The sequence below is a fragment of the Diplotaxodon limnothrissa genome, linkage group LG20, assembly GCF_057381915.1.
Source record: "Diplotaxodon limnothrissa isolate DT_005_m linkage group LG20, D_limnothrissa_male_GT1.1, whole genome shotgun sequence".
NCBI classification, from domain to species: Eukaryota; Metazoa; Chordata; class Actinopteri; order Cichliformes; family Cichlidae; genus Diplotaxodon; species Diplotaxodon limnothrissa.
Window position 1 is genome coordinate 4,709,246 of NC_140615.1, and position 23,564 is coordinate 4,732,809.

General features: G+C 38.9%; 1 protein-coding gene across 2 annotated transcripts; it reads right to left on the bottom strand.

Annotated features, from left to right (window-relative positions):
* Nucleotides 1–2,078: 2,078 nt before the first annotated feature.
* atf7a (activating transcription factor 7a) lies at nucleotides 2,079–22,625 on the bottom strand. 2 transcript variants are annotated; one of them, XM_085343992.1, is made up of 12 exons: nucleotides 22,583–22,625; nucleotides 15,078–15,149; nucleotides 11,346–11,442; nucleotides 11,030–11,142; nucleotides 10,448–10,612; nucleotides 10,115–10,263; nucleotides 8,164–8,257; nucleotides 7,942–8,061; nucleotides 6,811–6,954; nucleotides 6,319–6,507; nucleotides 5,753–5,858; nucleotides 2,079–5,046 (listed from the first exon to the last, which is right to left on the bottom strand). In XM_085343992.1, the coding sequence occupies exons 2-12, from the start codon at nucleotides 15,123–15,125 to the stop codon at nucleotides 4,814–4,816; spliced, it is 1,458 nt and encodes a 485-aa protein (XP_085200118.1). In that variant the 5' UTR covers nucleotides 15,126–15,149; nucleotides 22,583–22,625; the 3' UTR covers nucleotides 2,079–4,813. The 2 variants fall into 2 exon arrangements, with proteins under 2 accessions (XP_085200118.1, XP_085200117.1); XM_085343991.1 differs by lacking the exon at nucleotides 22,583–22,625 and having other exon boundaries at nucleotides 15,078–15,830.
* Nucleotides 22,626–23,564: the final 939 nt, after the last annotated feature.

Sequence of the window (23,564 nt, forward strand, 5' to 3'; positions counted from 1 at the left end):
ATGTCTAAGTATATGGACTGTAAATGTACAGGATGGTTTAAACATTTACTGTTTTTTTAGTCCAGTCCTTGTACCTGAGCATTTCAGAAGAAAATGTTTTATTATTTTTGTTTGTTTGTTCCTTCTTGACTTATCACATTCACTATATTTTGAGAAAAACTTGACCTTGAAATCGAGGTCACCAAGATTTTTAGCAGATTAAACCATGATATGAATTTCAAAATCTTACATCCCCTCGTTCTTGAGTTATCACATTCACAAACTTGGATGTCCATGCCGCCTGTCCACCTGCTAGCCTGGCAGGCGGACAATACTCCATCAGCCTTTTACATCTAGCTGACGAATAAAACATATTTTTGCACCAACCAAAATTACTCCACGAGCACAGCAACAGCAGGTCACAAAAGAAACCAGAACGGCATTAAAGAACCGGATTCTTCACGTGTCAGTTAAGGTCAGAGTTCATGATTCAATAATAAGAAAGAGACTGAGCAAAAATGGCATCCATGAGAGAGTTCAAGGAGGAAACCACTACTGACTAAAGAGAGCGTAAAAGCTTGTCTCACATTTGCCAAAAAACACCTTGATGATTCCCAAGACTTTTGGGAAAATACTTTGTGGTCTCGTATTAAACTAACGCAGTGTTTCAGAAAAGGAACATCATACCAGCAGTAAAAGAGGGTGGTGGTAGTGTGATGGTCTGGGGCTGTTTTGCTGCCTCTGGACCTGGAAGACTTGCTGTGGTAAATGGAACTATGAATTCTGCTGTCTACCAAAACATCCTGAAGGAGAATGTCAGGCCACCTGTTCATTACCTCAAGCTGAAGCGCACGTGGGTTCTACAGCAAGACAGCGATCCACAACACACCAGCAAATCCACCTCTGAATGGCTTAAGCAAAACGACATGGCCTAGTCAAAGTCCTGACCTGAATCCGATTGAGATGCTGTGGCATGACCTTAAAAAGTTGGTTCATGCTTGAAATTCCTCTAACATGGCTAAATTACAACAATTGTGCAAAGATGAGCGAACCAACTCATTGCCAGTTATCGCAAATTCTTGATTGTACACTGGTTGCTGCTAAGGGTGACCCAACCAGTTATTAGGTTCAGGGGGCGATCACCTTTTCACACAGGGCCATGCGGGTTTGGATTTTATTTTCCCCTTAATAATAAACACCTTCATTTAGAAACTGCATTGTGTGTTTAATTGTGTTATCTTTGTCTAATATTTAAATCTGTTTGATGATCTGAAACATTTAAGTGTGACAAACATACAAAGTAGGAAATTGGGAAGGGGGTAAACACTTTTGCACACTAGTGTAATTTGGTATGGACAAGTAAAGGACAAAAGTAGATCGGTAGACACGGTCGGCCTAAAAAATATCTAATACATATGAAAGTGTCTGAAATTCATGTACTTAAAAAACTGTTTGCTGAAGCTTCATCAAAATAGTCTCAGTGGAAGGCTGGCTGTCAAGAAGACATGCTTAAGAAAGGGAAATGTGAGACACTGTCAGTCATGGATTGGCCTCCTCGGAGTCCAGACCTCAACATTATTGAAGCAGTGTGGGATCATCTAAAGGCAGCTATCAGCCAAAGAAGAGCTTTGAATGTCCTTCAAGAAGCCTGGAGAATTAATCCTGAAGATTATTTAAAGAAATAACGGGGAATCTTATGTCACAGAGTTCACACTGTGCTGAAGAATAAAAGTGGTCATACCAAATATTGACTTTCAAGCTCATTAGAATTGTACAAACTGTTGTTGTTGTTGTTTTTGCCTTAAAGATCCACATATGTCTGCATGCTTCAATAAATCCATGCATCAATTTCCCATTTTCCAAGCACAATATTTAAAAAGTGAGGAGGGGCTCAAAATCTTTGGACAAAATTGCAGAAGTACTTGAAAGAGTATTATTCAATGCCTTTGTATACATCATTTCCTTTCATATCTCTTTTTAATCAAACTAAGTCTCCACTTTAATCATTCATATTAATAATTACATTACAATAGAAAACATGTTTTGATATGATAACTGAACACAGATAAAACAGTATAAATGTTCATTATGATGTAGTTTCTTTAATTAAAACTGCAGCACTGTAAGTGTTCATGGTATTCCTCTTGGACATGCATGGAAAAGTAAATATATTCATATAGTACAGATATGTACAATACAAGGACAATTTTAGAAATTATCAGTCCAACAAAGGGAGTGTGAAAAACCATCAATACACTATGTGTAATTTTCACATTACTGTATTTCCCACTAAATTGCTATGTTTAGAACAAGTCTGGCCCATCGTTAACAGGCCAAAGACTGTAAAGATTATTGTTATTTGACCAATTTAAACAATAAGTTAGACAACGAAGCTCAAAAGACACGACCAATTGTTAAAAGGTATTTAAAAAAAAGAAGAAAAGAAAAAGAGGGGGTAAAATTTCTTTTAAAAGGAAAAAAAAAAGAACAAAAAGCACAAGTCCATTTTTCTGTTGAGAAAACAAACCAACAAAAACACAAATCGTTGTGTTAAAGAAATTAGTCTATATTCATCAGCGCAATCAGAAGCGTTATGATGAAGAGTGTGGTGCTAAAGACAGCACGCAACAAAATAATACAAGAAAACATAAAAGCTAAATGCAGTTTGAATTTTCATTTCAAATGAACAACCGTCTATTTGACTGCCAGCAACTTACACAAATTGCCGAGGTCGCCGTTGAGACTGTAGGAGGAGAGGTTCAGTCAAAAGGGAAAAGGTATTAAAGTTGCTCAGCAAATTCCCATTTGTGTATACAGTACAGATAACAGAAAACCATCATTAAAGAAAAAACAAAAAAACATTCTGATATCTCTGAAAAAAAAAAAGTAAATTGAACAGAAATACAAAGCAATAGTTAACCTGCATTACTTTAGTGCATAAATGTCCTTATGTTAATAAGTCATATCCTGTTTTTGAAATATCATATCTCGCGAAAATATTAAGAAAGAGGGCAAAAGAGGGACAGGGGGAAAAAAAAAAGCAAACCACTTTGAGCATTCATGTAAAAATATATCGATATCTGGATAAAACATCTGGGGGATATTGTAAAAGAACTAGAGCCTTTCAGAAACAGTCACAAGACAGCTCGTCTTCTGCCCTTAAAGCTCTGACCACTGGAGATGTCTTTGCTCCGTCTCTCCACCAGATGACAGACAAGTACTTCAATATTTTAACAATATTCTAAAAAGACACTTTTTATTTACTTAAAGGCCTCAAAAAGCTTTGTTTATTAATTAAATGTTATATTTATTGATGTTCATTTTTTCCCAATTTATATACACTGACTAATATAATTCTCTAGAGCCGTTTTTTGCCCCCATACAAGCAAATCTGTATATATTTATGTGAGGGGGGGTATCGGAGGCACAAATGTGATCTTAAGGCAAAATGATCAAACACTGTGTGAAAGACTGTGTGTAAGTGCAAGTTACAAGCAGTGATATACTGTCATAGTGCCACTGCAACCTCTGAATCACAAAATAACAGTCAGGGTATTCACTTCTGTCCCAGGACAAGTACCAGATAGTCTTTGGAGAGATCCATTATGGCTTAGTTTCGGTTTGGTAGAGAGCATACAGAACAAGGGGTTCATCGCATTTTCAAACGAGCAGCAAAGGATGTGCAACCATCCTGAAAAATGTGAAAATAACAGTTACAGTAAGTCCAGCAGGGCCCACACACGAAGAAAACACAGTCACCAGAACAGTTACATGTAAAAATGGAAAGAGGCATCCATTTACGCACCAATAAACCACCTGCCTGTTTCAGGAAATATGAAAAGGTGGAAAAAGTTCAATTCCCTTCAGGTCAGGAAAAAAAAAAAAATCTGCTCCAACAAACTTATTTTTAAATCGCAATCTAACATAATTTTGGTTACATGGGTCAATCTGGGAGGACGTGCCAATTAGTTAAAAGAAATATAGCTGCGCATACTGTATCAAAAACCCTATTAGAAAAGTCACATGCTAACAATCTAGCTAATAATGCATCAGATCAGGAGTAGGCAAACTGCTATGTTCTGATGTACATAAATATACAATCACACACACACACAGTTAATACACTTTATCATAAAGGGGTGTACATGAGGTAAGGTTTTGGGGTCTAGGTTGAGATCGTGTTGTGGCTGAGAACCATTTACTAAAGGTCTGAGTGAATAATTGAGATGTGAGTCAGAGAATTCTAGACAACTATCGCATCTTTGGAGCCGAGGATGTATAGGGAGGCATTCTGTGATGGCATGTGTGGGTGTGCGTGCAAGGCTAAAGTGACGAGGAGAACAAGGCACTGTTCCCTGCTGGAAAAAGTGTAGAGCCCTGTGTGCTGTTTATATCGGATTTAATTCACACACACAAAAAAAAAGTTTACGAAACACCTGTGCGGCACGTGTCCACGTGGGAAGATCGTTATGGCAGTATACTTGACGCAGTCCTACAGTCCAGTGAAGAGTCCTTATTACTGAGGGTGAGGACAGTTGAGTAGGGACGCACAGGAGGAAACAGGGGGGAGGGGGTATTGGAGTCCAGCCCCTGTAGTCTATGGCAAAGTTAACAGGAAGCTCTCTTAAAAGTCTCAGTCCTTTCCCAGAAGGCTGCTGATGAGCTCCAGGCCCCAGCAAGATGGCTCCCCAGGAGGGTTAGAAAGACCACAGAGGGGAGGGGGGGCAGAGGAGAAGATGTGAAATTCTGAATTTAAAAATGAGGGAACCTGGGAGGTGGGAGTCTTTTCTACCCTGGGTGACGAGCCAAGTGTGGGCCTTGGTGGCATCGCTCATCATCTGGCAGCAGATTGAGACTGTGCAGCCATGATAATGTGAGAGGGTCCGCTCTCAGCTCTCTGCTGCTGGCCCATTCCTGCCAGCACTGACATGGCCATAGCCTCAGCTGCTGCCCTTGAGCTCAGGCCGTTTTGCCCCGTAGAAGGGCTAGGCGCCAAAGAGCTGTGCTGAATCACCGGGGCAGGGGAACCTGTAGGCTCTGACATGTCTTTCATGCTCTCGTCTGCAGCTATACAAAAAAATAAAAAGGCAACACAGGCAAAGATATTTATCTCATTTATATTGAGCACATTCCACAGTTTTCATTGCTGAAAATCTTTGGACATTATGTTAATTTTTATTCGAGTGAAAATCAAGCTATATTCAGTAACTTTATCCCGTCCAAAATCAAGGAAATGCCCCCAAAAAATACTATAAATAAAACAAGAAGTACTGGAACAAAGATTTTGCTACTTAATTATAGTTCTTGTTTTATTATTTTAATGTTACCATCAGCCCTTAGCAATATCTAAATTGCAAATGTTGCTTTTTTTAATCCAACTCTATTAATAATTTTTGGACACATTATTATCCACTGTGGCCGTTGCCATAACAAACTGAACCCTAATTATTTCAACAAAATTACAATTACTTTGTGGGCACTGAAGAAAACTACAGCTCACATGAAGATACTAAAGCCACAGCAGCATGGCTATATTGTAACCCAGGCCTGCTCATTTCTTCTTGCAATCACAAGTAGAGAGCTACACACCAAAGCCGTGTGTTTCGATTAAAATGTGAGAGCGACTTTGAGGTTCAAATTTCATTTTAGCTCTTTATGCTTTGCGCAATACATCTACTATATTTCTACATATCTAAGACATGCAATTCAGACTCAAGTTTCCTCTAACTTTAAATAGAACCGTGTGAACAGGGCATAGCTGTGCAGGGCTCACCTAAGTAGGCAGTCTTCTTTTGTAAGGTGGTTACAGGACAGTCCTTGTGGGCCAGCAGCAGCTGCTTTAAATGAGCCACCTCATTACGCAACAGAGACACTTCATTCTGAGAGGATGGAAAAGAAAAAGAAAAAAAAAATCAGACTGATTAGTACTACAATACTAAATTTCAGAAATTACATTACACTTCCCAAACCAATAAGGAAAAAAAGTAATGCTTGGTTATGTAATTTAAAATACAGACTTCCCATATTTTTCTTCCCTAATGGATTTTCCGGTAGAAACAAAAAAGTTGAAATGGTTTTGCTTCCACTGCAGAGCAGCGTACATTTCCCACAAGGCGTAAGGTGTAAATATTACCTAAAATTTCCATTTGACAAAATAAAGATATGAAACAAGATGTAGTGGTTTCCATTGTTTCAAATCTATCAGCTATGTTCATTTGCAAAAAGAATTTACTCAATACTAATGCAAACTCATTTATCTTATCTGGAATCCACCTCTCAAACTTTTACAAGTAGTTAGAAGCCCCATCACCAGCATCCACCCACTGGAGGCCCACTCACCGACAGTGAGACGTTCAAAGTGCTGAGCTCCTCGGCTTTCTTCTCTAGGGAGCTGACCCACAGTTTGCGTTTCTGTCTGCAACGGGATGCTGCCGCCCGGTTCCTCTCGAGGAAACGCTGCCTTCGTTCGTCGGGGTCATCGTCTGTCGTCCGCCGTCGACGCCCACCTGTAGGCTGTGCTGGAGATACCTGGAGGGAGAAGCAGGGTAAAGGTCAGAAGGAAACACACAGACAGACGAGATGAGTGGAAAAAAGACGAGAAAAGGGAAGTATGAGTCACAGTTTCATTTTAGCCAGCACACACCAGAGTCATCTCGGCACAACAAGAATATCCCCAATTTTCTGTTAACTAAAACAAGTGATGTGATATATAATAAAGAAAGTTTAGATGACTTAGATGTGATCATCTTTAATCCAAGTTTAAAGCATATTTTGTATGGATGAAAAAAAAAAACATGTTACAGTCAGGAATTTATACTTAACATTGAGTACCTGAGGTTGTGCAGGTGATGGTGCGTCTGGCTGCTGGACCAGCAGCTGACTCTGTTCTGCCTTCTGAGGTACCATGGGGCTGCTGCCCATGGCCATGATCCCCATACTGTGTCCTGACGGGCTTTGCAGCGCAGCCTTCAGACGCTACAGAACAACAGTCAAATAAGCAACATCAATAACAGCCACAGGAATTTAAAAAAAAAAAAATCATGAAAAACTTCATTGTAACTTTGTAGAAAGTCATAATCAAAGCGTGTCTGAATCAGTGCCAACAGCATGTCTACAACTTCACTGTGCTGCGTCTACATTAACTGATTCACACTTTGCAATAACAACCTGGACAAGACCCTAGTTACCAATTTTTGGCATGTTTTAAAGTTGTTTAAAACATGGAGAAGCCTGATTCTCTCCGAGGAGAACATTTACAGATGTGCTCTCTCTGAACTGTTTTCAGCAACAGATTCATGTGACCTCCTTCAGTCAGATCTGGAGGCTTTATATGCTCCCGCAGCAGTTCTCGGATTTTGATCATGTTTGATTTAAGTTGTGACTAATTCAGCCATGATGATTAAAAAAAGTGATTGCAGCCCTGAAGGTACACAAGCAGTCAAATGTTATATATGCATGTGTATATATATATATATATAAAGCAACCTCGATAATGATCATATCGTATTAGAAGCGCCATGAACAAAAAGATTCTGCAGATCAGCCCGAAACCCCCCCAACCCCAAATAAAAACAAAAAACCCAAACTAAAGTTTGTCTTTAATTACAACGATGATCATCTTCTTACGACTGAAGGAGTGAGGGGCTAGGGTAAACAGAGGAATGTGCTAAAGGGGATACTTTATATGTTTTAAATACCATAAACAATGACTGCACTCTCTCAGTTTCATCTGGGACATAGCTGCAAGGTGGAAACTGTGCATGAATCTCTGTGTGTGCATTGCACTATCATAAAATGAGTGCAAACTGTGTTGTCAGGTGAAAGGGTTACATAAACAAGCAACCACAGTAAAAGATCATATGACGAAGGACCTAAGCCTGTGCAGCGGAAGGCTGGAGGGTGAAGATGGAGACAAAAAGAACAGATAAATAGATAAAAATAGAGAGCTAATCTAGTGCTGACCATCTTGGCCTCTGAGTGGATGCTGTAGCCAGAGGGGGAGTTGGAGCCGCTGCTGCTGCCTCCCAGAGGAGGACCAGGGATCCCAGGAATGTTGGGTACCATGCACATGGGTCGAGCCAGCTGGTGATCAAATATGAGACACAAATGCATGGGTTAAAACTAAACCAACTTCTAAGTTATAAAGTAAAGTTACAACATACTTAGACTGTTAGTCTGCCTTACATTAATGACAGAAGGCATCTGAACAGGACCAGGCAGCACAGGCACTGCCTGACCAGAGGGAAGCATCATCATAGGGTAATGGCTCGTCGGTGAACTGGAGAGACAGACAGCAGACGACAAATAAGAAGAGGAGATTCACTCTTGTGTTTGTTAATGAATTTTAAATTATGCTTTTTAAGAAATAGAACATGCAGTCCATTGCTTAATGATGAGAAAATATTTCATAGATTCATGAACTAAACTGTATTTTGTTCCTCTCAGGGTCAGCCACAATCAAATGACAAACCTGGGTTGATGTGTGTAACACAATATTATAATCCAGTAAAAAATACAATTTTATTTGAGTTGTTCAAGGTTATTGTGACTTGCTAAAAACTGAACTAAAAACTAAAACCAGTGTGGAAAACACATTTTAGATAGTTAAAATAAAAATGAAAACTACACTTGAAAAATAAATATGAATATTTAAACTAAGCTCAAATTAAAACAGAATTTTACTGTTTGCTAGTTTGGCCAAAAAACAAAACTATTACAACCTCCCTGATAAGGCAATGATGGTCATGTTTACTGAGACTTTGTATAGTTTTGTGTTATTATTATATTTATTCATCCATCTACTAAAAAATTGAAAATAATACAAACTAGACTAAAACTAAACATTTTCAAACAATAGAAACAAAACTGAGACAAGAAACCCCAGAGTGGAAACAAACTGAAACTAAACTGAATGAAAAACAAAACATCAAAATGGGGGGGAAAAAGACTATAGTAGTTCTGATATTAATGACGTGAAATTGTTTGATCTTAGCTTAAATATGTAATTCTGTCAAATATAAATATATCTGAATGCAAACACTCCAAATTATGATTTAACATATATGCATTCCCTCTAATACCAGTTTTTAACCAGTTTAATGCTGTTTCACATTTTACATGTCCAAAGATAAAAAGTTAAGATTTATATTATGACTTCCTTTGAAACCTTGAGTGTGACAAGCAAGGGATTTTTACCCTCTCTGCAGCCATTTTCACAAATGTGTGAAGTTGTTGACTTTTGTCTGAAACACTGTGCAGCGTCCGTGCTTAACTTGACTGATTCAACAGCAAATATAAACATTAATTTATCATTTTTTATTATTTATAATGGTTATAAATCCTATGCATATAATATTGCTGCAGACATAAGGAAGAATCATGTTACAGGTTCATGGGCTGAGTTTTGTGCAGGATATTGCAAGCTGTAGCTTCCCGTACAGTAATTGACGTACTACACATCGTTGGGCTTTTATGCAACACATTAATGTCCATAAATGAGAAACATTTTGATAAGTTATACCCAATTATAAAATGCATGAGTTTAGAATGCAAATAAACTGATATGCTATAAACTTTCTCTTATTAGCGTGTACTTGTTTTCAGTGAAATGTTACAGATTTTATGTGAACCATGATCATCTTTTCCATTATCCCAAGATAACATCTAAATTGCTGCTGTGTTACTTTACATACATCTGTATATGAAAATAAAGACTTGTGTTAACAGGGGAAAACTGCAACAGCTGGTAATCCTAACACCTATTTTATAGTGTCTGTAACAGGAAAAACAAATTCAATAGTTCCCTTTAAAGCTGCGTATCTTTCTTATTAATCATGAATACTTCGCAAAACTTCACATCCTATTTCACAAGATCAAAACTGGCATAATTTTTTGTCAGAGCACAGCTTTTGGTTGTTTTTGACTGTGGCTGACCCGTCGGGACCACAAAAAAAGAAGAAAAGAAAAAAGAAAGAACATGATGGCATCTTTGATATTAAAGGTTCACTTGCAAGAACATGAGATGTTGTCACATTGTTTGCAAAACATGTTTTTTAAGCTAGAATTTATTTTAAGTTGAAGATTAAGCTTAAAGAGTTTAGCAAAGACCAACCAAAGGATTTGGAACTTAACTTACCCCAAAGTACGATTTGAGGGTGGAGCCTGTGTGATGACGGAAGTGGGTGATGGCATGGTGGGCTGCAGAGCATCAAAGCCCAAATGTAGTGGGAGGGAACCTGGACGCACAATAGTCGGGGTAGGGGCTGAATTCCTGGGTGGTGTGTCCTACAAGATTAAAACAAAAAATAAAATAAATTAGGCTTTTATGTCACACATCATTTGTACCCCCAAACAAATTTCTGCAACCACTGCAGCCACAATGTATCATGAATTACTTGCAACATCACTTAGCGATACTCCCCTCCTCTCTACACACCTATGCAATCCCCCTTATCAAGTTTTCTTGTACCTTTCCTTTAACTAGAGGCTCCCTGTTGCTGTCCGACTTCCCAGATGTGGAGTCAGGGCTGTCTGGGGGTGAAGAGTCGACTTCTACAGGTGCCTCCTGTTTCACCTTCACCTCTGATGGTGTCTGCAGGCTCATGTCCAAAGCCACTGAGTTGGAAGCAGGGAGCTGAAAATGAGTTACAGATAAAGAGAATAATCTTACACTACATATAGATCAAAGTATATTAAAAAAAGAAGAAAAAAAAGGGAAGTGGGCATTCATCACAAACTAAACAGCCACAACCCCAGCTCTGAAACGCATATAAAGTGCAATAAAACACCAAACAGTTTAAAAAGAAATTGCTGCAAAAACTGAAATGTAAATGACACACGGACTGTGTGCAAGGCACGAAGTTCAAGTTTGTAAATTTTTTGACTGAATTAATACTTGAGATAAAAAAGAAGGAAGTAAAATGTAATTCTTTCTGGTCATGTCGAGTCTCTGTAGAAAATTTCTTCGGTTACTGTACACTGTAATGCACACGGTCATGCACAAGCGCAGAGATAAAAGAAGATAAAATCATCAACCGCAAGTGTTGCTTACAGAGTTCTTGGCCCTCTTCTCATCATCATCTTGTTCAAAGGAACTGGCCAGCTCATTGAACAGGCCAACCTCCTCGCAGTTCTTTAGGAAACGAGTGGGAGTAGGTGTCTGGTCTAGGAAAATGTAATGAGCAGATATAACTATTCAAAGTAACAACACCACAGTTAGTTCACACTTACACTGAATGTAAAACCCCATGTGATATCTAGTGTTGGAGCACGCTGACGTTAGGGTAAATATTGTCCATCTGAATGCTGCATGAGGACATTTAAAAACACAGTGAAGATGAACGTCTGTCTCACACGGACGAGAGTACCTGCAATAATGACCGAATCAGTCCTGGCTGGTCCGAATTTCAGCGTCATCTCATGTTTGTGTTTGTGTACTGCCAAGTGGTCCTCGTTGGTAAACCTCTGGAAAAGCGAACAAGACAAAAGAGAACATTATATGAATTAGCCAACAAGAAACGGCAACTGCGTTCTGAAGAGACATCCTGTTTTTTGTATTGCTAAAATCAGCGATAGATAATCTTTTGTGGCCAACACATGCAGTCTGTGGAGCACGCAGTATGTGACAAAAAGGTGAAAATGTCAACAACTTGATAGAGAAGTATATATAAATAAAAATAAAGGAAGAGGGAGAAAAAAAATATCGACAGAACTGACCACAAAAGCTGCAGAAATAGCTGCACACGTAACTTGGTGTTGTCCAATGAATTAGTGTGTAAAACACATGTATGAACTGTGAGTCTGTAATGATAAAAGAAAGTCTGAATTCTGTTATTTCCTTTTGGCTGCTTGCAGCTTAAGCTACAAGCAGCCTGGCGTTAGCTCAAATCAACCGCACAGACGGCATTAACAGCCGTCCTCGGAGACATGGAACTTCTTTTGAGAAGTGGTGAGGTGATTCACTCGAGAGACGTAGGAGAAATAATCTTGGCTCTGGCACCAGCCTATTCACCATTCACTGAGGCCTATTTTAGGGTCCCGTGTTGCAGTTGCGAGTTCAGTCGTGAGAGTGAAGTGGAAACACAGTCAAGTGTCGGGGGGCTTATTTTTAGCCCGACCAGGAGCATCACCAATACGTGTCCCATCTGTCTCATTCCTCTGAACAAGGCAGCTAGGTCTTGTGGAGAAAAACTATCTCCAACTAATCTCCATGTATGAGAAAATGGCAGCTAGGATTACTCCTCCCCACGCAATAAATACTGGACATCATATAATAGGGGAGCTGCTGTTGTTGTTTTTGTTGTTGTTAACTTGGTAGAAGGAAAATCCTGAGCAAAGCCAGGAATCAATCATCCTTGTTCTATTATGGGCATGATTCAGACTTTCCCAGTAGAGAACTGTTGCATTTAAAAGGGCAGCATTAAAACAGTATTTGGACATAAAGGATACAATAATTAGCAGCAAATCGCAATTAAAGGCCAGAAAATGTATAAACATATAATGAAGGTGCTGGCAAATGTACAGGATAGAGTACTGAACCTCAATGCCTTTAATACCGACCACTACCGCAGAGTAGTGGAAACCATCAAATCGAATGCCTTGTCAGTATTATAACGGAAATTTGATTGTTGCCAATTTTAGACTGCATTTTCATTTACATGCATTACTTGCTTGTTAAGATAACACCAAGCCTGTGTATATCAATATTTGTATATTACTCCTGTTTTAACTGCTGTGGCATGTGAGCTGGACCACTTGTGGTAAGAACCCTGCAGAGCACTAAACAGATTTTGTCTTTTGTTGTTTTGGTTTAAGAAAAAAAAAAAAAAAAAAAAAAACCTCAACCCTGGTTACCAAAAATCTGATGATGTGGCTCCATCACTAACTGAAGAAACAATTCACTTAGCTTGTTAACAAAGTGGATTCATTATCAACTACAGAGCCACATTTTTCTCTCAGGAGTAGGCAGAGATGAAAACCAAGCTAAAAGAAAGTAATATTACAGTTAAGTGATCACAAACATGACTCCCCAAAAAATTCTGTAATCTTAACCAGCGAGAAGTTGTTACATGTGTACCATGACAACTTTATTCAATTTCACCTGTTTTTGTTTTTTTTTTTATTTCACTGATGCCTTTGACTGTGTGTGTGTGTGTGTGTGTGTGTGTGTGTGTGTGTGTAAAGCAAGTGCATCTGATACCCCCGTGTTGGTGTAGTTCCTGCATTATCTTAACGCTTTAGAGCCAATGGTATCATATTTGATACACAGTTTCTACAAATTAAAGCTAATACGTGCAAATGATTTTTTTTTTTTTTTTATCTCACTGATGCCTTTGACTTGTGTGTGTGTGTGTGTGTGTGTGTGTGTGTGTGTGTGTGTGTGTGTGTGTGTGTGAAGCAAGTGCATCTGATACTCCCGTGTTGGTGTAGTTCCTGCATTATCTTAACGCTTTAGAGCCAATGGTATCATATTTGATACACAGTTTCTACAAATTAAAGCTAATACGTGCAAATGATTTTTTTTTTTTTTTATCTCATCAGAAAGTTCAATAAACACTCAATTTCCAAAAAATTTAAATTTTCTGGCAATTATTTCATGGTTCAGGCTTTAGATCAGGATCAGCAGTGCAACTGAACGATCATGTAGTTGTGCTATCATAGCTTTGCAATGTGGGGAAAAAAGACATGTTTTCCTCTTTGTTTATATAAAATTCTGTTCTGGAAAGAATTGTAAGAATTTCAAGTGTTTTCTTTATTTTTTCGTACAATAGAATAAATATATGATCATTAGCCAAATTCTTGGATAATGCTACTCTAACATAATTATCATGACATAGAAACACCAACACAGTGATATCAGATAGTGTGTGTAAAGTGACTGTGTTTCTTAAAAAGGTGCTAAGCAAATGTGATTTCTTTTCTCATTATTTTTGTTTTGCATTTCTTCTGCCCTTTGACATAGATTCAACCAAAACAAAAGAAAGAAAACTGTTTGTTTATAACCTTGTACAGGTTCTCTAAAGTGAGGTGGCACTGCGATACTGACAACATACCCAAACATCTAGCACCACTCTGCCATCCCACACCTGTTTATACAACAGTCTGGCTCTAAAACAATGCTTTGAGAGTGACACAGCTGCAGACCAGCACTGTCATCCACATCACTTTGCCTCTTTAGGTCTCTGTTGCTTAAGCAGTAAAATAAATTAGTAATCAAACCAATGAAATATGCAGAGTATTTACATCACAAAAACATGTAAAGAAAGACAAAGGAAGGGTCCCTAGATGTCTGCGACGTTCTGAAAAGAAAATTACCAAACAACTCATCATCACTTATTTATCGACTATGCATGTTCAACTGCTTTACATGACTGCTGTTCAAACCACAATCCCATTCTTCTGATCAGAGCATGGAAGAAGTACCAAGAATCCCAAGTATTGCGTAAACCCATAAACACTTTCTTCCTTCAGATTCCCAGGAGCCATTTCACTACTAGCTCTAAGGATATCACACCCAAATGAACACAGCATCAGACATGATGATTTCCTGTGTTGAATAATCATGAGTCTAAGAACAGACTCCTTTTTAATTTCTTCCTTCTTCTATTCTATGATATCAAACCAAGCCTCGTCGAAACACCACGTAACAGGCATGTGAGTGCACTACTGGCACTCAGCTGAGTCACTGCCTTGGCTCAAACCTGTGTCTGCAGGCGCTTAGAAGTCAGCAGTGACAGGTTGAAACAATAACGGTGCTGATTACTCACTGGAGCTTCCAGTGAGTCATTGCAAAAGGAGACAGCATTGTCTCACAAAACGGCATGCTAGCATGAATGTCATCGGTGTGATGTTAATTATAAGTGTTGCATAAATATGTCCGTTTACGCTTGCAGTGAGAACGGATCTTTTCAGGGTTGTTGTATATAGCGCTACATTAAAACCAGTGCGTTCTCAAAAAGAACGTCTATTTATTTTTAGGTTTCATATAGTTTTCTTTGAGAAGTACAATACTGTGAAGTGCCGTACTGACCTTTGGTAAGCAATTACAAAAGGCAAAGATTACTACCACAGAGAGCAGGACATGAAAAGAGAGGACTTACCTGTCCGCATCCAGGAGCACTGCACACAAAAGGTCGGTCGTCCCCCATTTTTGCAAAGAGCCTGCAATGTAACTGTGGTAGAGGAGAAGAAGAGAACATTGTTGCAGCTTTTTTTTTTTTTGTTGGTGTGTGTACTGGCAAAATCCTGAAAACAACAAAACAGAGATGCTGTGGCTTGTAGTCTTTAGTCTGAGCAGGAAGCCGAATGGTATTTAAAAATAACCCTGGCAAGGAGGAAAACACGCACAGTGGCAGCGAGAAGAAGTTTCCCTGGTGATACTTCCTTCACACACGGGGGCTTCGGGCTGGCCAATGAGGAGCCTGCTTACACGAGAGGACGGCAGCTACCGTTTACACAAAGACATCTCGGTCTCCTTCTCTTTCCCTGTCTCGTTTTTCCTCACTTCCAATGCCTCCTTCTCTCATTACTACTCTCTCCTCACCTCTCTGCCACCTTGCCTCCCCTCCCCTTCTCGTACCCCTCATTCAATGTTTCCCGCTCTCTGAGTCAGCTGTTTCTCTGTGCACGCACATGCAATCTAAGGTTAAGTACCTCCTCATTCACTTTATGAAGGTTTTCATGTGTTTCCACACAACAGATCTCTGGCACTGGACACATTCCCATTGACCTCGCTGCGTTTTGTTCTCCAGGTCATCTTACTACTTCTAAATGAACATCTGATACTTATATTTTAAATATTATGAAATTTTGCAATCTTAAGGTGGATGGTTCAGCTCCTGAGAAGCAGGATGAAGAGTTTTAAGGTAATTTGACATAGCTAAAACTAACAAGTTTTTTGAAACATGAACATTTAACCACAGTTTATTGTTATATTAGTAAGTACTTTAAATTATGTATAGTTTTTTTTTACCAATATGTATATATTGTTAGAGTGTAGCTACCTTTTGCTAGCTGGTTGTTAACATGACTTACAAGAAAAACACATTAAACATAAAAAAGTTCATCAAAAGATAACCATTATTTCAAAAATATTTCACGGCATAATCACGCCGTTTTGTATTTCTTAACTTCTAATAAATGTGCCCCAGGATTTTAGTTTTAGTGTACTATTAACACAGTATTAACAGTATTTTGTAAAGTAAGTAAAAATAGAGGCATATGTGGGCAGCACTGTTGGCCCTTCTAATCTACTAAAAAACCTAAAAAGCTTTCCAATAAAAGTTATACACAACACCCCTCTCACCTTCTTATTATATGCTGTTGTTGAGAGTTAAATACGTGCATGTTTTATTTGTTTTCTTCTTCTGAAGTGGCAAAAAAATGCAAGCATACTGCTTCAATCTCTAATGCCACCAACCCACCCCCACCCTGCGCTGCTCTGCACAGCTGAACAACACTGCACGTGGAGACAAACTGGGAAGTTTAGAAAAATAACTCATTAAATTTAAATCGGGAAATTGGAGGGGAGGGGGGAGGGGGTAGAGGCAACGGACATGAATGTTTTAGCATTCTCAGCTGGCCCAGAGTGACGTCTGGCAGCTATTACACAACACTGTCCCACTGAAAATACACCAACTGCATCGAGGACTTTGTTATGTACACACGCAGACACAACCAACATGTACACAAAGGAAAAATAAAGCCACTCACTGGTATTTATGTAATATACTGTATATATTATACTCAATGTTCTCCAGCTCTTGAGCAAAAATGTTGTCAGACTTTTGTGATTTAACACAAGCCCTAGGATGTCTTTTGTGATTCACCTCTTAAACTTTTACTTTAAAAAAAATGCTGATTTGAAGACGGGGTAGACTCTCTGTTTTTACCATCAACTGACAGTCCATAATTATCTTTCAGTTTATTGCAATTCAAAAAGCAAAAGTTTTCCAGCTTTAGAAAACATATATTTAGAAAATATAGCCGATGGGCCAATCACAGGTCTTTCAAGACCAGACCAGTTGAGCACTACCTTACAACCACTGGCAGGCAAAGTGAATAACATTATACATTATTTCATTACAACAAAACATTCTGCTGGAAAATCCTTGCCCCTGGTATTTATGTATTATGCATTTATACATGTTATTGTGACACATACCAACTAAGCATTGAGGCAGTCTAAAGTTGTCATGATACTAGAATTTCAAACTCGACACTTGTACACAGAAAAATATTCGATACCCTTTTCAATACCACAGGCAAGATTTTCTGCGTCCTGCAACTAAATAATGTCAAAGTAGTGATATCGTGAAAAAGTTAACTTTTTTTTTTACACTAATTTTCCATAAATTACAGATTTTGAAGGTTAAAGAAATTTATCTTCACGAACAAAAACTGAAAGACCTAACCGGTCTTTGATTGGATTTTAAAACTGACCTCACAGCTGGCAACAACAAAACAAGAAACAGATTTTGATAAACATTTGTTAAAAATAAAATAAAAAAAGCTCAGGTTTCTCATCTGGTCCACATCTGCCGGCAGCAGATGTTGAATACAGTTCACACTGCTCCTCAGTCTGCAGCTCTTCACATACTCAGCTCTGCTCTTCAAGACTGAAACCCGTCCAATTCTGCTGCACTGCTCCAGATTTCACTCTCTATTTGCTCCAATTAGTTCTCCACACTCTGGACTCTCTGCTCAGTTCAACTATGCTTCCCCAACTGCTCTGAAAAGCCAGCAAAATGCCCAGTTCTCCATGTGTCTGTAATCCAGTCTGTTACAGCTCAATAGCCCATTCAGCCTGCAATAATTATTCATCTTTTGTTTAACTACAGTCGACTATCATCTGTTAATGATAACATATTACTAATGTGGCTATGGGGCAATTACTAATAGTTAAACAGCTATCATTACCATGTGTGCTGGTTAGATAACTGTTTAATATTTCAATGTTGTTGAAACTAGAGCTTTACTGACCTCTGAAATTCCTTCTAAAGTGTTGTTCGGTATTATGGACAATAACTACTTCAGCTGTTAGTGAGGGGAGGAGCTGTGGGCCTGACTACAATGGTGCTGCATGCAGTTGTGTGTCAGCTGGAAGATGCAAAGACACCACTGTTTGCATTGATACTCTTGCAAACGAGTATCTTAATTTAATATTAATTTTGAGCGCAGGTTTTTTTGTGTGTGACAACAATGGTAACGTCACTCGTCCTCGCCCGATTCCCCACTCAGCAGGACAATGCAGCCACTACAATGCAAAAACTGATGAGTACAACTTCCAACATCCTAAGGTGATTGAGCAACTGCGGGATGCACCGGAGCAAACACCACACCACACAGCTACCCATACGGCCCAAGGGATCACATCGCCAAAGTCATCCAATGAGAAGCCACGAGACATTCCCAGACGTCCCCGGTCAATAGCCCAACAGGGCAGAGATGTTATGAAAGAACACGTTCACCTGGGATATAAGGATTTGAATCTTGTTTGCAGCCAAGCATAGACAAATTTTCAACAGGTAGGGTCAAAAACCAAAGAGGAGAAATCTGTTGAGTGTAGTAACATTGCAGTCTCATTACTTTTGAGTAGGGCTGCCACGATTTGTCGACTAGTCACGATTACGTCGATTATCAAAATCGTCGACGACTGATTTAATAGTCGACGCGTCGTTTGAAGCTTTGTAAGATCACAAAAGACGCAGGAATAAGTGGCAGGATTTAAGAGTGTAATAACGGACTGAAACAGAAGATGGCAGCATTGCATGTACAAGGATGTCAGCTACCGTTAAACCCCGAAGAAGAAGAAGAAGAAGCAGCTGTGTCCCAGAATTCATAGCGCGGCCCAGCGCAGTTTCCAACAATGGCGGCAGCTAGTTAGTTTTAATGTTACTCTTATTATTCTTTCTGGGTCACAAAATAAACGTTTAACATATTTTCAGGCGAGAATGTAGCTGTGTAAACCTCAAATATCTGCTCAGTTTATCAGGACACCACATATTTTCAAAAGCGCTCCGACGTTTTCGGAGACATCTGTTACCCACTAGCTCGTTAGCGAGCCGGGGGCTAGGCTCACTAGCGCCGTGAGAACACCGGACTCCCCGCAAATCGTTTTCAAACCCACCACCGTCTTTCGCTACTCAGGTTAAATATATATGAGTCACTTAGATAACTTAAAATGTTATTGTTTGGCTTTTTTTTAGTATTTTATTTGTTCCTGAGTAAATCAGTTTGTCTGAGATTAAAGTTATAGTTTTTACACAGCTGAATAAACGTCAAGCAGACAACTGATTATCAGAAGTGTGAGATGCTCCAGAATATACTCCAGTGTCCTGTTATATTTTAGATAGCAAGGAGTTTATTAAACTTCACCGAAACAATCTGCAAATTTCATTAAAATTTAATAAACTATCATCTTGTCTTTATTTTTAGTTAGCACAGACCTTAAACACTTAAAGCTGTAAGCTAATGATAGTTATATAAGAGCAGATGCTGCTGGTGCAATAAGCTGTAGTTTTACGTCCAATGGATGATGATCTGATTAGTCGACTAATCGCAAAAATAATCGGTGACTAGTCGACTATCAAAATAATCGTTTGTGGCAGCCCTACTTTTGAGCAAAAATGTGTTTGTGAATTAAAAAGTTGCTTAGTACATAGAGTTTTTTGACAAACTGGAAAGAAAAGACAAATTAAAAATGTTTAGCATTTCACTATTTCTGAGTTACTGACCACATTAACCTCGGCTGTACCTCTAACATGTGTTGTGCATGTCATTTAACATTATTGAGTGGGACAGATTATTCATTTTTTTGGCGAGGCATAAATGTCTGAAAGTTTTCCCAATGTTGAAGTCAGTATATTTTCCTCCTTCCATCTCTCCCTCTGCAGTCCTTGAGCCAGCGCGCGATTACCGAAGCCTTGCGCTGGAATAAGACACTCTCCCGTGAAGCTTAGCTTGTAACAAACCTAACGGTTGTGTCTCGCTGCTTCATGAGAAAAGGGGTCTGCATCATATTTGCAGGCAAACGCTGCCCCTCTCTGCACACGTCAAAGAACCCATGAAACAGAGAAGTCTGATTTCTTGCAGGCAACAGGTCAGTGCAAGGCCCCTCACAAAGTGCTTCCAATCTACTGAGTCTATTTGGGTGGACGTGTCTGCAAACGAGATACTCCATCTAGCTCGTTATACCGAGGGTGTGGACTGTTTGAGGAAATGGACACATCTGGCATCAGGAGTAGGAACAGATTTCAAAGTTTACATCTTACTAAAGACATGCTAGACATTAACTTGGCTGGCTGGCACCAACATGAAATGTGGGATTTGATTTTGTGGAAAATCCACCATAAATTCCAGATGACAGGGGTGGAAAACACCATTTGTTTTCATAGCTGCCCCAACCAATTACTTAAACTGATTAAAACAGATGTGTTAAGGTCTTTTCTTCAGCATCTTTTACTTGCTTCACATTAAGAAGCCATCCGTAATTACCGCCTAGATTTATTTATTTATTTATTTTTTACAGGTAGAAATTATACAGTTAAATTAATGTTGCGACTGTCAGAAGTGTCTCACTAACGTTTTCCTATACCCTCAAATAGCTACTTCATGCAGACCCCCAATTTCATGCGAGATAATCAGTCAACTCGTTACATCAGTCCTGATGCACATCACTGATATCAATTACAGGTTTTGATATCAAGTATTTTCACCTCCTTTCATCCAAGGTGACATGGAAGCACTCAAAGCGTTCTCATTTCTGTCTCTCTCATTGAGTCGATGCCAAAGTCCCAACATTAACTTGGATTTCTCCGACTCAGCAGGTGTAAGGGAACAAGTCCCAGCTATAATCAGCCACAGCCATCCAGTGTTTGACGCCGCCTGCTAGGAAACTGACTAAACAAACTGTATTAATAGCTTGCACTGCAGCCATGACTGTGGAATCTGGGGCTTAAATTGCCAGAGGGTAGGGAGACCCCACAAAGAGAAAAATAACTAAAGGGGGCTGGAGGGGAGAGGGATAAAAAAAGAAACCGTGAAAGAAAAAAATGCAAATCAAATATGTGCTTGGATAATTATGGGATCAGAGGTGAGCATTTGAGACAGGACATCCAGGTTTATGGCTGGGTGTGTGCAAGAACCAAAGTGTTTTGTTTATGTAAGCAAAGTGAGCACAAGATTTAGTAAATGGAACAAAAGAAATCCTATTCCTACTTCTGCATAACCAACAAGGCCTGAAAGCTAAATCAGTGTTGATGCAGGACAATACAGGATGGACTCAAGGGAGCTTCCTAAAATTAAATCAGAGACATTTTGTAGATTTGATTGTGGTCTGCAACTTTAACAAGCAAATATAGATTTATAACTATAAATTCAAAAAGAAGAACACCACATTGAAATGTAGCCAGTAGCTTTTACCCATGCTCTACAACACTTTCAAGCCAATCATTACTTAACTAATCTAATCAACAGAAATGCCTAAAAGCATGCAATATACACTTAAAAAAAAAAAGTTTCATTTTCAAGCTGCAAAGAACATTTGTGTTGGGTCCAACTTCCAAACATCTCGCATTACTCTTCAGTAATTGCATGTATTTGGTTGGACAAGACATAGTGCAGTTTTCTCAGTTCTAACACTTCTCTTAGTGAAGGAATGATGCACAACTCTGCCAAAAACATGACCTACATTTCTCAGGAAGGTGTTGACATGGATGGAGACATGGATCGTGGAGCGTTGAGCAGTTCAAATTGCAATACTGTGGATATCATTAGTACTTTTTTTTTAAGGTTTTCTTGCAAACCCAAATTCTCGCAATATATCCTACCGCCAAAAAATCTACACGAGCGCGCTTTTTTCCACATATTCGGCAATATAAACGAAGATTATTTTAAAGTTGAATTCCCAAAGTTCCACAAACTTTAGTTCCTTTGTGAAGACACCGCTAACTGTGTCGAAAAGGTTTGTCTTTTTTAGCCTCCATTACCTCTGGCTACGTACGGGTACATAAGCCCAGCCTTTTCCCGTAACAATGCCGCCTATTCTGTTCAGCAATTGGCCACGAGAGCGTCAGTTAGCGACTTCTAGGGCACTCATAGGTTCGAACCCTGTCAATAACGTCCGACAGCTGAATCTGATTGGCTAAAATCTCGAAATCAACTTTTTTTTCCTATCAACGCAAAACTAATGGCTAGCTAATGTGGCTAGCGTTAACAACAGGCCGAGCGCACACTTAAAAAGTGAGTGATAGCAGCACTTGCTACCACTTTCTGCCATGACAATAGACATATATTAAAATCAATTTAATAACATCCGACGTGAATTGCTGTATTTCAAAGTGCACTTCGGGTATTTAGAGTAACAACAGCCGAAAAGGCTAGCACTTAGTTGGTTGGCGGAGTGACACTTGAGTGCAAAGCGAGACACAGTGGGTCCGAATGAAACGTTGTAGCTCCCACAACAGTTTTGACAACTACATAGACGTGTCGTTTTAACGTCAGCAAACACTGAAAAGTGTCGTGTCGAGCGCGACATTGTAATCATTTACTATACTCGAATAATCTATGGTGAATTTAAAGGTTAATAAAGTGTTTACAAACTCACCCTCGCGCCCCTCTCTCTGACTCCCCTCTCCTCTCTCTTGGAATTTGACACTCCCCTCGACGCGGACTTATCGCGAGATTTCGTACAAGCTATCTCTGCCTGGCCACATGTAAAGAAATGCACCAGAAAGCTCCTACATTTATTTGTTTTGTTTTGTTTTAATTTAATCATAATGAAAGTTCTGTGTATATAAATTCAACCCAAATTTTCTGCAGTTTAATGATGAAACGAAACTTAATTTTTGAATATTTTTCTGACTCATCAGAAATTGTAACCCTTACTCTTACATTTTTTTTCTTGCTGCTATTTCTGTGTCTGTATTCCCCCCCTCAGCCTTTGTATATATCTTTAAGCATAGGATGACTAGATGGGAAAACAGTCTTTATGTTTTCTGTGTCATTTATTAAAGCTTAAACAGAGAAACATTGACTTCAAGTCCACCTATACAGTGGGTGCAATTAAGATATTAATTGTAACTGACTCGTGAAAAGAGGTAAATTTGGCTTTGCAGGGTAAGAATTCCCCTCATAACTGTATGAATTTGATGGGTTTTCGAACAATAAACTTTTGCGAATATAACACATCCTTTTAAGTACTGTACATCGTATGTAGAAGCTTTTTGGAAGCTTGAACTGTCACTTACATTTTTAAGATATGTCTCATTTGTCTGATATCATCAACATGTCATTAATTTAAAAAGTTACTGACTGTGCATCTGTGTGATTCAAAAAACATGATAAAACATTAAAATGATGATACTTGTGGTGCATATGGTTATTAGTTTCATGATATCTTCATTTTTTCAAGTCACTGATTGAAGTTTTGTTACATGGTATGTCACAGCTGTCAACAGTGGGGTCATTCCCCTCTTGATTTGGTTTCCTTCCTGATACTCTCAACTTATCCCTTTGTAAAGGTACAAGCCCCAAATAGCTGGTTAAAAAAAATCACAAATGAATATGCCTGAACTTGTGATCATGTA